Below are 15407 nucleotides of genomic sequence, written 5' to 3'. Positions count from 1 at the left end.
TCGACCCATATCGATACCACCTTAAGTATTAACACCCCCCCACCCCACCACCGCCGCCGCCGCCCTCTCCCTCGCGCTTGATGTTAGGCAGATGAACGCAAATGCCTTGAAGTATTTTCTGATATAAACTTTTTCTTTCTCTCCCTCTCGCAGGCTGAGCTGGAAGCCGCTGCTGCGGCGCGTCCTCCGAGAAGGTGCTGCAACTGCCCCGAGCGCACACCGCCGATCACCGGCCATACACGCCGTTGCCTGGACAGCCTGGGCGTAATGGACGGCGGCAGGAGGGCGGTGGCGCCGGGCACCCTGGGAGATGTAGTCTCTGCTCCCCTCCCGCCCTCGAACCTGGCGGTGGTCGGGGGGGGGTGTTCAACGCAAGCGAAGAACTCCACGTCCCGAGGTGCAGCGCGCCGCCCACCATTTCCCCCCCACCCCTTCCCCTCTCCCTCTTTGTCACCGTGGATTGGCGAGGGGTCCGGCTGCCTCATTTGCATATGGTAACGCGGTGACGGAGCGAGCTGCCGCGGGCTGCGTCGTTGTCAGGGTAACGGGGCTGGCGACCGGAAGTGCGGCGTGAGCTGGTGGTGGTGGTGGTGGAGGGGAGGCGGCGGCGGGTAGAGGAGTAGGAGGAGACGCGGCAAAGGAAAGGAAAGGAGGAGGAGGATGACCTCGGCGGCATCGCAGGAGCTGAAGGTGGATTTTATTCTCGCTCTGCTCCACGACAGAGGGGGCAAGATAAAATATGCAGAGCTGGTCAACATGTTTGAGACGGTTCTGTTCCAGGCCGCGCCAGACGCCAGGGGTAAGTCAGTCAGTGAAGTGGGTGACTGCCGCTGTCGTCGCGTCGTTTAGGGGTTTGTTTGTTTGTTGGTTTATTTTTTCTTAAAAAAAATCATAATCCCTGGGCTTAACCCGGAGGCTTCGAACTCGTCCCGTTTTTTGTGTTCCTTTTATTTTTATTACCTTCTTTTCTTCTTCTTCTTCTTCTTCTTCGAGAACAACATCAGCACACCAAACCAGCGCCCGCAACCACAAGTTAGGCTGTGAGACCAGGGAAGGCAAACGGACACTGAATTAATTAATCAATCAATCAATCAATCGTTCATTTTACTCTCTCTCTCTCTCTCTCTCTTTATTCCGAATTCGGGAGGGTTGCAGCCGCGCGCCAACGGGAGTTCTCTCCGCTTTTTTGCATTTTCATTTTATTTATTTTTATTTCAGACGCAATGAGAAAGAACAGCGTGAAACATACCTGTGCGTGTGTGGGTACACACATATATACACACACACACACAGTATATACAGTATATATAAACAAGAACAGACAAGACACAGAGAGAGAGAGAGAGAGAGAGACGGATTATATTGAAGCTGTCTGTCTGTGATTTTGTTTGGACGCAAAAGTAACTGCGAAAACTGCTGCTGGTTTCGCTCGGGCTTCAGGGCCGCCAGCGGAAACTTGCTCCTTGTTTTGTAACCCTTGATACGAAGCTGATTTGGGGGGCCACATGTTGGCTTCAAGCGTGAAGCCGACCGACCGACCGACCCTCTTCAGCACCACTTTCATTATTCGGCATCGACAGACTTCTCTCGTTCTTTACGCAGTGGTTTTGATTGCTGTCGAGTCACATTTCTGTTTCGACTTTTTTTTTAAAAAAAAGAATTTTTTTCAAAAAAATCGTAATTCCAGAGAACGCAACACGTCTGTATAAAGTTGGTCAACGGGTGTATTGAATTACTGTAGTTCAATTCTGCTATATCCGTGTCTGCAATTTTTATTTTTCAGGCAAATACTCACAGCAGAACTTGTCAAACAGAACAAACCTAGTTTTATTACCGTTGCAATAGAAATGCAAAGTATTTGGTGGACATCATGGTGTTGCATATTTTGCTAATAATCAGTTGAATATTTAGAAATATCCAAAATAAATACTGTAGCATTATAGTTGCATATTAATTTGTATATTGGCAATGTAAGAGCTATATTAATATTTGTATTTTCTAAATCTGAAACTTGTACTGAGGTGTATCAATAATTAGCTATTGCTACTTCATCTGTTAAATATTTACTTTGAGTATTTAATATTTTTAAATATTAAAACTATGAATTATATGAACTCTGTTATAGTATAGATCCATTTGTGCTTTGGGCATTGAGAGTTGCATTTAACTGTTCAATTAGAAAACCTGTGATGCAAAAATGTCTGCTCCTACCATTATACAAAGCTTAAATTTATGTAAAATAATGCAGATTTGCAATGAGTCACACAGTTTCTAGTGAATTAATTTTTGCAAGACAAACATGACAAAATGGATAGATATGATTGGCATTAATCAGCAATATGTGTATTCTTCCAAAACTTTAACACTAACTTTACACATTGATGAGCTGGGACAAATTATTTTGGCACAATATGTTTTTTTAATAAAATATATTATATAATCTCTCATATTATCTTTAGATAATGTTATTGAGATTTATTATCTTTTAAAGATAATTATATAACTCAGTATAATACTGCAGTCATTATGTAGTAACGTTTAGATTACCTATTTAAGAAAATCAAAATTTCCACATCACATAGAAAATCACTGAACAAATTAATGTACAAGCTACACATTCAAATTAAATTTTTTAGTATTCTTTTAGTCTTGTGGATCGCTATAATTGTTTGGACGCAGTCACTTTGATTCTCAGGTTGTTTTAGTCCTGGATAATGGATTGGGAAAAATAACTTTAAAAATGAAAAAAAGTCTGTTGTCAATGGTTGTGATTTGTTTTGTATAGCCAGGGTGTATTTTTAAAAAATAAATCTGTCCCAAATTGTAAAATGAGCAACAATTGTTGCAACACTCAAATAATAAGGATGTTTTCTAGTTAGAAGTGGATATTGGTGTGACTACTGTTTCAATTTCATCTTTGCCTAAAGGTAAGAGTTAACAGAAATGGAAGCCTTTTCTTTTCCCACTGAAATGTATTCTCTAAGTAACATCATGCCTTTATTTCCAGTCTCTCTGCTTAGATTATAGGCGCATATCAGTAACACTTTAAACATCCATTGATATCAACATTGATAACATTTTAATGAAATGATGTTTCCCTCTAGAAATCATAATGTTTTTAATCTCATGTTTATACTTGTTCAATTGCACCTTTAAAATCTTGGAATTCTGTAAACAACGATGTATAGTTATTAGGGTTCCTGCTAGCACAGGTGGTAAAGTATTTGCCTCACAAACAGATAGTCGTAGGTTGGAGTGCCAGTTGTGTCTGCCAGTCAAGTTTGCCTGCCACTGTTTGGAGTGAACTTCATCATTTCTTGGCGGGACTGCTACAGTAGATGGAGCCCCGTGCTATGGCAAGATACTCCATCTTGGACGGGGCTGGGGTGGGCGTTAAGACTGACATACTTGGCTCGCACCTCCTGTAGGATAATCGCTTTGATGAACATGGACCAAGGTCCAGACCATCCTAGCCTGGCTAAAGGAGGATGCATGATGGTTAAAAAATAAAACAGTCTAGGCTGAACTGTTCTATCAGTACCTTAGTTATCATTAAACCAATAAATAATATCTTTGCCATATATCCTCCTGGCAATGAAAGCTTTTTAATAAAATAAACATTTTTTTAATATCTTATTTTTAGATAGAAACCGAAAACAGTTCCAAGATATCCTTTCAAAAGTTGGTTTTATCACAGAAGAAGAGGTAAGGCTGTTCCGTTAATTTATGTTCAATATAAGCAAGTTATCAAATTATAATTTTTGTTTTAACAAGTCTGCAGTATTGTGTGAATAGCTAACCTACAGCCTTGAAAAAAATTATTAGCATCCCTCTAAAACTAAAATGTATGTTATTTATAGGTCACCAAAAACAGCTGCTGCAGTGGATTTGTGACCCCATATTTGTCTATTTCCTTCATGGTATAATTTGTTTTGAAAATACAGTATAGCTTTGGTAAACAAATGTAAATAAACATAAACAAATGTAAATAAGCATAAACAAATGTAAATAAACATTCTGTTGCAATATAAACTTTATAAGTTGATCAATGAGAATAGTGTTTTTGCTACATTGATATTTATTTTATGTGTTTTTATTTAAAGATGTACTCCCAACATGTCAACATCCTATTTTGACTTTTGAGGATAAACTTTGTTATTGAGGTTTCCTAGCATTTGAACATCATTGTTACATTACACAGTACTGGAAGCATTTACAGTATACAATATTATAGTGTTACCAATACTTACAGTATTTTAAGGATTCATATTTAAATGCAAACAACTATTAAGTTATAATTTGGAATAAATTCCATCACAAAGTGATTAGAGACTCTTTCAGGAATCAAAAACACATCTCTAAAGACATACTTGATTTACAAAAAATAATTAATCAACTTTGTAAATACAGTACCTATTGAAATCTTAATTACTACATTTTTAAAAATCTTTTTGCATTATTATTGGTAACTCTGGAATGATGAAACTGTAATTTTGCTTTTCTTAAGAACAATAACCAAAATTCTGTTTGGAAGAATATTTTGTTGTACAGTAGTGATTTTACGTTTTCAGAGTTCTTTATAATTTTGAAATAACAGCTTGTATAGTTTGATTAAAGAGTTGTGGTTTTGGGTACTGCAGTAACAGCCTAAATCTCTTCCCAAATTATGACTTCTGTTTCCTGTTTGTCAGTCAGAAAATAGATAATTACATATAATTTACAGCACATAATAGAAAACTAAAGGTCAAAGAGACAGTTACAATATTTTTCATAACTTTTATGAATTGTCCAAGTTTGGTACTACAACACTACATTTTGAACTAACTAAGGGTTTAATGGAATGAGTTGTCATCCATATTTTTGTTGGGATTGAAAACAACTCTTTAAGGATGTCTCTTCTACTTCCTATATAATTTGTACATGTGTGGTTTAGCTGGAGATGGATCTGTTTGTGGGTATGTTTGTGTAGTGATGGGTGAAAAAATGGCTTCCTTGGGAAACAGTTCACATATTGCTCTTTTGCAGACAATCTAAGTACATAGACTTTGATATTCAATGCTTCTTTCAGGGTTCCTACCTCTCAGTTACATGTCAAAATTAGTAACTGGACATCCTAACTAGAGAAATGACAAATTATAGGTACAGTTAATACCACTGACTGGTGCAGAAGGGTAAGGGTGGAACCAGTTCATATTTTTAAAACCCAAATCTGACCTCAAATCACAGCTATAGTAGACACTATTAGACAGAAAGAATGCCTTTATCTCAATGAGCTGCCTATCGATTACAAGTAGCCCCTACTGGCTATAGGATATTAATTAGCCCCAAGTGGTCCACATACTCATTACAGATAGCCATACAAACCACTATATAAAGGATATGAACCTGCATTACTCTAACTAAAAGTATCCAAAAGATCAAATCTTCAGGAAAAGTACAAAAGTCCGTGGTCAAAGCTTTTCTAGGGTTGAGTAGATTTTCCCCTTATTCCCTAAGGCAATAATAATTATCCAAACAATAACCATTGCATTTGATATAGTGCTGGTAAAATCCCAGTTTCTCAAAGTGCTGTACAGGTAACTGCTATCCAAAGCAGTGATTGTGTATGTTTAAGCAAATACAACAGACAGTTTGCATACAAAAGGTTCTACAAACAGCCAGGAAGTGAGTGACCACTTTCTTTGAAGGATTATTGCCCAGGACACAAGAAGAATCCCTCTTTTTGAATAGTGCAGTGAGTTCTTTAGCATCCACCTGAACAGGCTGGTACAGTTTAATGTATGATCTGAGGGATGGCACCTCCAACATTGCAATTCTCCAGTTATGCACTGAATGTCAACACAGGAAATTGTTGGTATTAAGAAAATAATTAATGTTTGCAATTTATGAGATTTAAATTGAGAAGATGGGTTTAGCAGAAGGCATTTAATGATTAAATATTTGTAAATTATGTTGAAAATTTAAATGTGCCATTGAAATGAATGAAACATAAATTAACAGCTACATTTCAGTAAACAGTATTTAAGTAGAAAAATGTGAGCTTGATGATATTTTTCCATCAAAACCTTAAATGAACAAGTCCATTAAGCATATATTGCAGTGATTAATTTTTGGTTATCACTCAATAAACTGGTAGTGGTATTATCACAACAGTGTAACCATCATCAAACTATGTGAAATGCTATGGGCCTTGCTATCTGCTGTAATATCCACTGTGACGAAAAAAATAGAACTAAGGCACCCCTTTATCTTGTGAAATTCAACTTTAAACTAATAGATGCATGGAAATGACTTCAAGGTTGTAATCTTGTTGCGGGGTTCAAATGACGGTTGTCAAATGCTTGAGCTCCACTCTTGTGGTTATGACATCATCTAAACCTGTTAATGGGATTACTACCTTGTAATCACTATAGGATATCCATCATGCTAAATATACTTCATCTTAACTTGTCTGACATTTATTTAATTTTATCCTAACTTTATCGCACTGATTCATTGTCAAAGATTAGTTCCACAAACATTTTGTAAATGCATTTTGGCTATAAAAGATCAATGGATTAAATGAACGACTCATCAAGAATAGTGAAAACTCTTCTTGGATTAGCTGTATTTACTCTAGTTCTTTGATCAAATCTGCGATTCTTTGATCTTTTCAGATCCAGTCATTTATTTCAGGTTTTGGAACAAATCCAATTATCAAAATGTAAAAAGTTATTATTATATATACGATAATAATAATAATAATAATAATGGAAGCAGAAATGTCGTTTGTTTCAAGAACAAATTAGATAGATTTCTGCTGGAAAATAATATCTTGGGATACAGTTTAAGTGCTCCAAGACGCTACCTAACATGAAGGGCACTAAATAAATACAAGTTATTGTATATAGTTTGGGACACAACATGTCAAGCGACTTCCAGGTTAGTGGAAGGCGACTAGGTGGACCTTGGTCTTCTTTCGCCTCGCAAATTCTTATGTTCTTGTAATATTTTTGGCTTATGTCTATTTGTGGGTGTAAGATTCATGTATATACTCTTAACAGTATTTACAAAAATACATTTTGGTGGGCTGTTATGTGACTCAATCAAAAACTCCATGTTGCATTTCAATTAATATTAGAGCATTGAGTGTTTTTTAATTATATTAATTTCAGTTCACAGTTTTGGTTGAAAATCTTCCAGCTTAGTTTGCTTTACAACCTGTTTAAATGTATTGACATTATTATGTAGAAGCAAGATTATTATTGTCATATCATTTACTGTATATTTAAATATAAAATGGATTATGATTGATAACGGTGGTTAGATGTAGAATATCTAAACAGGTGTTCGTGATTATATTAATTAACAGCATGAACAAATGTCGGAGTATGTCATGAAGGCAGAGATATTGGCTGTAACTCTTTGAACGTATTGTTGGAAGAAAGTTTTTTAAAAAAAATTTGAAGTGTGTTCATGTTTAGCCAAATCCCCATTCTGTTTGTGAATTTATTTTAACAAAAATATCCATGACGTGGAATTATGTCTCTTAAATTCCCGGAATATGCAGGGAATGTTTCTCTCCATCCATTAAAATCTGAGTGCATGACTTCAACAATTTCATTGGTTGGGTTTCACAAGACTTGAGAACCAGTGCTATCAGTGCTAAAAATGGTCTTTTATCCATTTTTAATAGTTTAGGATGTTTTATGCTACATATTGTAATAGTGAAGACGTTAAGCACTGTTTAAAATTTACAATTCACAAATAAAGACATCTATATTTATAAAGATTTTTATATTGTCCTGTGTTCTTTTTGTCATTTTATTTTGGAGTTACAAAATATTTGTAGGCTGTTTTTTAGCTTTCTAATGATACAAGCATATTAAAACTCTATATACATCATGGAAGACACCTAGTTATACATATTTTGTAGAACTGAGGACTTCAACGTTTTGGTCCCATTAATAATACTTTTCTTTATACTTCTTATTCTCCCCTTCAAAATATGAATTACCTTAATCTTAGTAACGAAAATAGTAAACACAATTTGGAAAAATGGAGATAACATTTTTATTTAAAAAGTAGGGTACAACTCGGTCTTGAAAATTACAGTGTCACTCCAGTTAGATTCCCAGAAACCAATGATTGATTAACAAGAAATTGAGGTCCGAACGCAATGAGTTCAGGCCTATTCACGAAAACATCAAACCAATTGTAATCTTCTTACGGACCAGGTCACTGACTAATGTAAATTTCATTTAGAAATTCATAAAAATGACAATGTCTCCGGATGAGCTTGGTCCATATCAATTCACAGTCCCCCGAACCCTCCCTCAGGGATCGTGTACCTTTGATGATGATGATGATTTTTTTTACATGGAACTCTTTGATCTCTTCAGCACAACCTTTTTTTCTCCATGTCTTCTTTTTGAGATGGGAATTGACCTGCTCCCTGCTTTGTTTGTTCAGCTGGTACTGAAGACAGTCCAATTCTACCAAATTGATCATATTACATAACCCAGGTAACGAAGTTGAGCTGGAAGTTTCTTGGTTTGAATATACTGTAACTCACCCTTTCACCCTTTCTAGGATGATAAAATGAGTGCAAGGTTTAAAATATCTGGTGGGAGAAGTGAGGTAAGCAGAATTTTCCTTGGATTCAACTGGCCTTAAGGAGAGACACTTGACAAAACCAGTCAGGTCTGTGGTGATCCAATGGAGACTTGAGGGGGCTAGATGTCAAAACACTAACTGGTAATGCAAGGATTACTATTACTAACTGGTAGCATAGTCTTCAATGGGCAATTGCCTTGTTTCAACAGTTACTTTAAAACACTATCAATACAGTTATCAACGCAAATTATATGCAAAAGAAATGAAAAAGCATGAAAAATGTTAATAGGAACAAAATCATAGTATAAATAGCATAACCTATCTATATGATGTGAGAATTGTACTTTCGGATACAAATACAGTTGTACCACTTCTGCGGTATATCGTGTAAAGCTTTATGAGACGATAACAACAACTTGTATTTATATATCTTGTTATATAGTGCCTTTATGCAGGGTAGCATGTCAGAGCGCTTGACAGTGCCTGATGCTGAGGCACAGTGTTGGTGGGGTTGACTGTCAACACCTACACATCTTGACCTGATATGACACTGTATCAAATGCAAGTATTATTCTTATACATACAGAGCAGACTAGGAAAACGTGTGTGTCATTCTTGTGGAATAAACTGAGGCTTGTCATATCGCACTGATATTTGTGGGGATAACATATATTTTGACATTCTTGGGTGATCATCTTAGCGCAACAGGTGCATTCATAGTAAACGATATTGAATACGATTTTTGGAAGCTGAAGGAAAAAAAAATTCTACTTAGAATATGTCTACGTCAGAATCTCGTACCTGGTTGATTTGAAATTGTAGGCAACCATTAAGGTTTTGTACCTGACTATTGTTTTAAAATGGTCACTCCGAGGCAGTGATGGAGAATTAAAGATGTGCTATCTCTACGTGTGTGCCATTTGTTAATACCATGAGACGAGCAATCTTGTTTGTTTAACAGGGGATCTTCATCAGAGAAAGTCTCAAAAAGGCTGTTACATATGTCGCTGTTTTATGCGAGTTCATTGAAATGTCACAATCTGTTTTAAAAGCCATGATCAAATGAAAGGTTTACATTTGGGATGGAAGAATACATTTACAATGTTCACCCAACCTGTGGCTTTGACACTATTTCACATTAATAGTAATATGTTATTTAATTTGTAAGGATTGAGAGGAAACCTGGCAAAATATTATTTTAAAAAATAATTAATATTCATATGATTTGGTTCTCATTTATTTGGTAAGTTACACTGACTAACTTTGTTCATTCCAATTATTTATAAGTGTTTTCAATGACATTTTGTTCACACATTTTAAATATTCAGTTTATCAAATCCAACATCTGTTTTATTTTTATATTGTAACCAGATTGGGTAGTGCTGTAAACTTAGTGTTGCTGATGAAACGGGAAAAAAAATCTATGTACTGTTTCATCAGCAAAGTGAGTCTAGTCGTTATTGAATTTTTTTTAATTATACATGGAATTCAAGGTGCCAATTAATAATTGCTACAATATATAATAAGCTTGAAATCCTTGCATCTTGAATATTATTACAGGCTGAAAGTAAGTCTGCTAATGACTTAAAATTTTTAATTAAGTAAAGTGCTTTTCTGACTTACATTGACTCATGGGATTAGACTCCAAAAGTTTTTTTTATTAGTTTAAGTGAAAGAAAAGTAGCTATTGGAAAAGTGCCATTATAGTGTGCTAACTGCTGGGAAGCAATTGCACTTTTGGTGGGCCATATGTCTCATTTATTTTATTGCAAAATTTGCAAAGTGTATCGAAAAATTGCAAAGGTTTGCACAATATCAACTCACCTTTTATAATCACTTTTTTCTAATTGTTTTAGTATACTACAAGCTTTCAAATAATTGTGGAATCTTCAAATTATGACATACATTTCTGATCAGTTTACTTCAAACATAAGGCACTTGTCCAAACACAATATTATCTGATTTGTTCATTAACAAGTTGAAGATGTGCATTCTAATTACATAGTCACGTAGAAAGGAAACAGCAGAAAAGTTTAGGAGAACTTTTCCATTCGACTTCCCACCCAATACTTGGACTATCTTTATTGTTTATTGGTCACCCGGGTGTCATCTCTTCCTCGCCCACCCCACCTTTCCAGAAAAAGATATAAAGAGAAAACCAAGAAATCCCAAGGCTGATATGCGGTGGGGAGTTATTCTGGAAAATTTCTCCACGAATCCTGAAGATAGGTGAGCAAACTCTTTAAGGGAGGCCTGAGACCCTAGCAACACAAGAGTTTATTTAATCAATGCTGTATTCTGTCACACCACTGTTACTGCACATTCAGGCTCCCTGTCTATATATGCCGATCCGCTCTTCCCTGAATAATCTGTCTAACGCACTCTTGCATAGATAGCTTCATTTGGGAGCCTGCTCCAAATGTCCACCACCCTCTGTGTGAAGTAGCGCTTCCACATTACTAGGCAGAAGCCTGATCTCCAGTTCTGAAACATGTTGCTGTATTAACAATGAAGATCCTGCTATCCCGCTTAAAAGCCTGCTGTTATTGCTCTGATTTTAAGATGTTTTGTGTTCATTAAGGTGAAATATGTCGGTGCTAGCCTATGTGCGTTATCGCACATCTAGTTGCAGCGTACAGTTTGCTCTTTTCTAAGCTATGCTGTGAGGCTTGTTATATTCTGTTCTTGCTTAACACCCAGCAATGTATGTTAGTTGCACCCACAGCAGAAAACCTCTAACTTATATCAGGGTGACCTTTCATTCCCACACCAGTTATTCTTATGGTTTCTCTCACAGTGTGCTGTGATTATTAGAAACAGTTGAGACAAACAATTTCACATTGCATGTTTAGAGCCAGTGAACCGATACAACTTTTAGCACATTGTTTGGGCCCGGTTTTGAACTCACCTGTTAGAAGTAATAAGCGTTATCCTACTCTGCCACCCTGTACCCCCAAATTATATTGTTTGTATATTTAAATATTTAGCAAGTCGAAACCAGCACTCCAGAAACTATTTCCACCCAAAACAATTAAACTTCCATATCAGAAGTTAACTGCTGCTTCCCTTCCCCCTGTCTTTTGAACTCCAACACCTCCCTGGATGCATGATTCTCTCCCAGATGAGACCTCCAGCATAAGACTGAAGCAAATGAGATGATTTCCACAATTAGTAAAGGCTCTGTCTAGAATGGAAAGCACCCTTCAAAAATTAACTTTTTCTTCCCTCTTACGTGATTAAAAGTTTATACATAAAAATTCACAGCAGGCATAATTACCAACTTTATTTCCAATTATGCTGCTTTATGTTACTTGAGATTCTTCAGTGAAAATCACTTATGTAGAAGTTAAAGTAGTATTGCACAGGTTGCCATGAATTATACTTATATAAATTTATAGTACCTTTATAGTACTTTGTTAATGATTAAAGAGTTCATACAGTTTGCAAGGCATTTGTAATCACAAGAAAAGTTAACATAGAACAGTTATTTTATTTGTAAAGAAATGGCTAGTACAATTATTTGGAAAAACGCTGAAATACTAAGTGTGAACATACATCATATATTTTACTCATGGGTGAAATGTACTTTCTAGTCAGTTTCTGAAGCAGCTATAGCTGAGTTTTGTTTATCTACACCATTTATATACATTTTACTTTGCCTTTTCGGACTATATAAAGGCAATATGTAAATGTGGGAAAGCAGGGAACATAAGAGACAAATATCATTTGGGGGAAAAAAAGCAAAAAAAANCCAGGGAAACATCCATAATCCATGGCAGAGTTGAGTATGTGCACTGTGCAGTATCTGTCAATGTTTTGTTCCATGTTGTTCACAAAACCTTTAGTCCTCTAAGTAGCTGCATAATAGTCGCCAGTCCAATACATTTGGCCTCCGGCAACAGACAGAGGTTTTTTCATCATCTTCCTCCTATGGGTATTGAAACCTGTGACTTGAGGTGAAAGACAAGTCATCTGTGCTTTTTTTTCCACAATGAACTGGATTATTATACAGCTCAGATACATATGACTCTATAGAATGCTATTGTGAATTCATATATTCATTACTTATCAGATTAAATTGATATGCCACATATTCACTACAGATATTTTTATTTTGTGAAGAAGAGTAAGGCAATAACAATATTCATAGTATCTACCAAAAACAGTTAAGTAGAATTTTTGCTTTTATAGAACCTATGAATATCAAAGTCTTTAAGTTCCTACAGGAGCTAATTTGCAGTGAAATTGTTCATGTGCTTCATGTGAGCCATACATAATTGATTAGCAGAAAAACTGCTATGTAATATTGACAGGTAGTTGGCCTCACTTATACAACCAGCTAATGCAAAAGCCATTTAAATTAAATGTTTGTTTATACAACAGTGATGGCTTTTCTCCTTCTCATGGTTTTCCCATTCCACGCTGTGAGCGGCAGTTGCAATGACTGTTAAGTGTTTAAATGATGACACCATTATGTGAAGTGATTTTGAAATGAGAGATTTCACTGGAAGATTGCATTTGCTCCCTTCCCTCCCTATATCACACTCCCTGACTGTGCAGATTATGATTGATTTATTTGTGACAGATTGCAGGAAACAGTCATTGATTTTTCAATATTTTACCCCAAAATTATTTACAGTTGTAACTATGGGGAGGTATTTCCATGGGCTGTCAGTCCTCGAAAGACTGCGATAATATTCCCTGCTCCCTGACAAGACAAATTACCTGTAATGAGTGCAATAGCTGAAGGGTATACTTTTATTTTAAGATATGTCAATAACCTCAGTGACTAAACGAATATTGATTCAGCATAATGAAGCCTGAGTAATGCGAAAATGAGCTCTTCAAGAAGCCAACTAAAGGGTTCCATTCAGCTCATAGCAGGAGGCTTTCCATTCTTCACTGCTGGGTCATGAAATGCTGCTGCTTATGAACAGATCATTAGAAAATTCAGTACCCTATCTCAATGCGACGACTGCAAATGGGCCTACTGTAAGTGATAGATAGCCCTGCTCTCTCATGTTTTTTTACTTCAGCGTTTATATCATATACACATAAAACAGCTTTAATATTAATGCAGGGGCTGTTTGTTCTGTGAGGTGTTGCCAAAAGTCATTTTGAGATCAGTGCACACCTTTTAATGATTTACGTTTATGGAATAAAATATTTCTTTCATGCTGCACGTTGCTCAAAAAGATGACTTGTCGGAGGGATGAGGGGCTGAAAATGCAAAGAAAAAAATCCGCACAATCCACAAAATATGATGATTCGAATTTTAAGTCAATATATGTTTTGAAAGACATAAATGCTTCCATGTACTTTATTAGAATTGGTATTGTACCTTGAAAGAGCACTTTAAAAAAATACCCCAACACTGGAATTGTGCTTTTTCTACAAGAACAACCATTTGCATATATATAGTGCCCTTCACATTTGGAGAATGTCTAAAAAAAAAAGCAGTTTTCAGAGGCAGAGTGGCAGTGGGGTAACAAGGCCCCAAGGGGCCCTGGTGTAAGAGCAAGTTAGGGGCTCCTTTCCAATTCTGAAATCTAAAATTTTGCTTATCTTTACCAACTTGGAAAATAAGAAAATAGGAACTGTTTCTCCCACTCCGTCTCCTCGTGTTCTGTTCTCTCCCTCCCTGGCAAAGCGCATGCTTGATGCTGTTACATCAAAATGGGGATTGAGTCATGTTCTCTCCCTGGGTTGATGTAGCCACATCATAAAGTGAAATGCAGGAAGTCATCGGAAGAGGAGTAGGGGAGCCTCTGAATTGAAAAAAAAACTGTTCGTACATCGTACCACTTTGAGTCCAGGAGACAGGTAAGCATTTCTGAAATGGCTCAAAGATGGGGGGGCGGGATGTTTCCACCCTGATAACATTCCCCGTCAATGAGTTGGGCCACCATAGCCTTGTGGGCCCTAGCGCAACTGCCCCACTAGCACCATTCTAGTTAAGTCACTCCGGGAGTGGGAACTTGAGATGGGGAGTGGAGGATGGGGGTGGAAGCTGAAGGCCAGGTCAAAGAGATAGGTGTTTAATTGGGTTTTCAAAGCAGAGAAGCTAGGAACGAGGTGGAGAGGGGGATCTCAGAAGGCAATGTCAAATTGGCTGAAAGCTTACCTCTGTTTGTGAGATGGAGTGGGCAAGGGGCATGAATCAGGCCAGAGTGGTCAAGACTGGAGAGAGTGGCTAGTGGCGTAACAAAATGTTGTGGAGCAGGATTGCTTCAGATTTGTCGAGTTTTGAGTTAGAGAAAATGAAGGCTCATTCAGGACTTGATGTCTGTCAGAACAACTGTTGAGGGTGGAGGCAGGAAAGTCTATGAAGACTTGCCAATACAAGCCATCTAGCTGACGACTAGGGCAAAGGAGCAGACCATTGAGTTAAGTGACAGCTTTGATACAATGAGAAACATTGGTATGTGACTTTAGCTTAAAACTGAAATCATTGCCATTAGTAGGTTTTACATGTGTGTGTAGTTAGGTGTCGTCTAACATACTTGATGAAGTATTAAGTACTCTTGTTATTGCGTACGTTTAAGTGTGCCAACCACAATTGTGGCGTTAAACTTTGGAGTGGAGGAGTAATCAAACTTTTGGAGTGCAGCTTTAGTACTTTGCTACCTCCTAAGCTACTGAGAACTGGAATTCATCTGTTACATTGTCCATTTAAGTTTGGACAGTTTTCTCCTTCTCAACCAAAGCTACTGAGCTTCCTGCCATATATTTTTTGTCGTTTAACATTTGTATATAGCTTTCCATGGGCGAAGAATGTGTATGTATTAGTTTGCATAAGATTGGAGAAACCT

General features: G+C 36.8%; 1 protein-coding gene across 6 annotated transcripts in view; it reads left to right on the top strand.

The window, feature by feature from the left end:
* Positions 1-580: 580 nt before the first annotated feature.
* Positions 581-15407, top strand: part of LOC103176098 (ankyrin repeat domain-containing protein SOWAHC-like) — a 173229-nt gene continuing 158402 nt past the window's right edge. For all 6 annotated transcript variants that reach the window (XM_007889483.2, XM_007889481.2, XM_007889480.2 and 3 more), the window contains exons 1-2: positions 581-799; positions 3644-3705. In XM_007889483.2, coding sequence (XP_007887674.1) covers positions 661-799; positions 3644-3705 — 201 coding nt within the window. In that variant the 5' untranslated portion in view covers positions 581-660. The remainder of the gene's footprint in view (positions 800-3643; positions 3706-15407) is intronic.

The sequence above is a fragment of the Callorhinchus milii genome, unplaced genomic scaffold (genome assembly GCF_018977255.1).
Source record: "Callorhinchus milii isolate IMCB2004 unplaced genomic scaffold, IMCB_Cmil_1.0 Scaffold14, whole genome shotgun sequence".
In the NCBI taxonomy this organism is placed as follows: Eukaryota; Metazoa; Chordata; class Chondrichthyes; order Chimaeriformes; family Callorhinchidae; genus Callorhinchus; species Callorhinchus milii.
This window is presented reverse-complemented; position numbering and strand designations above follow the sequence as displayed.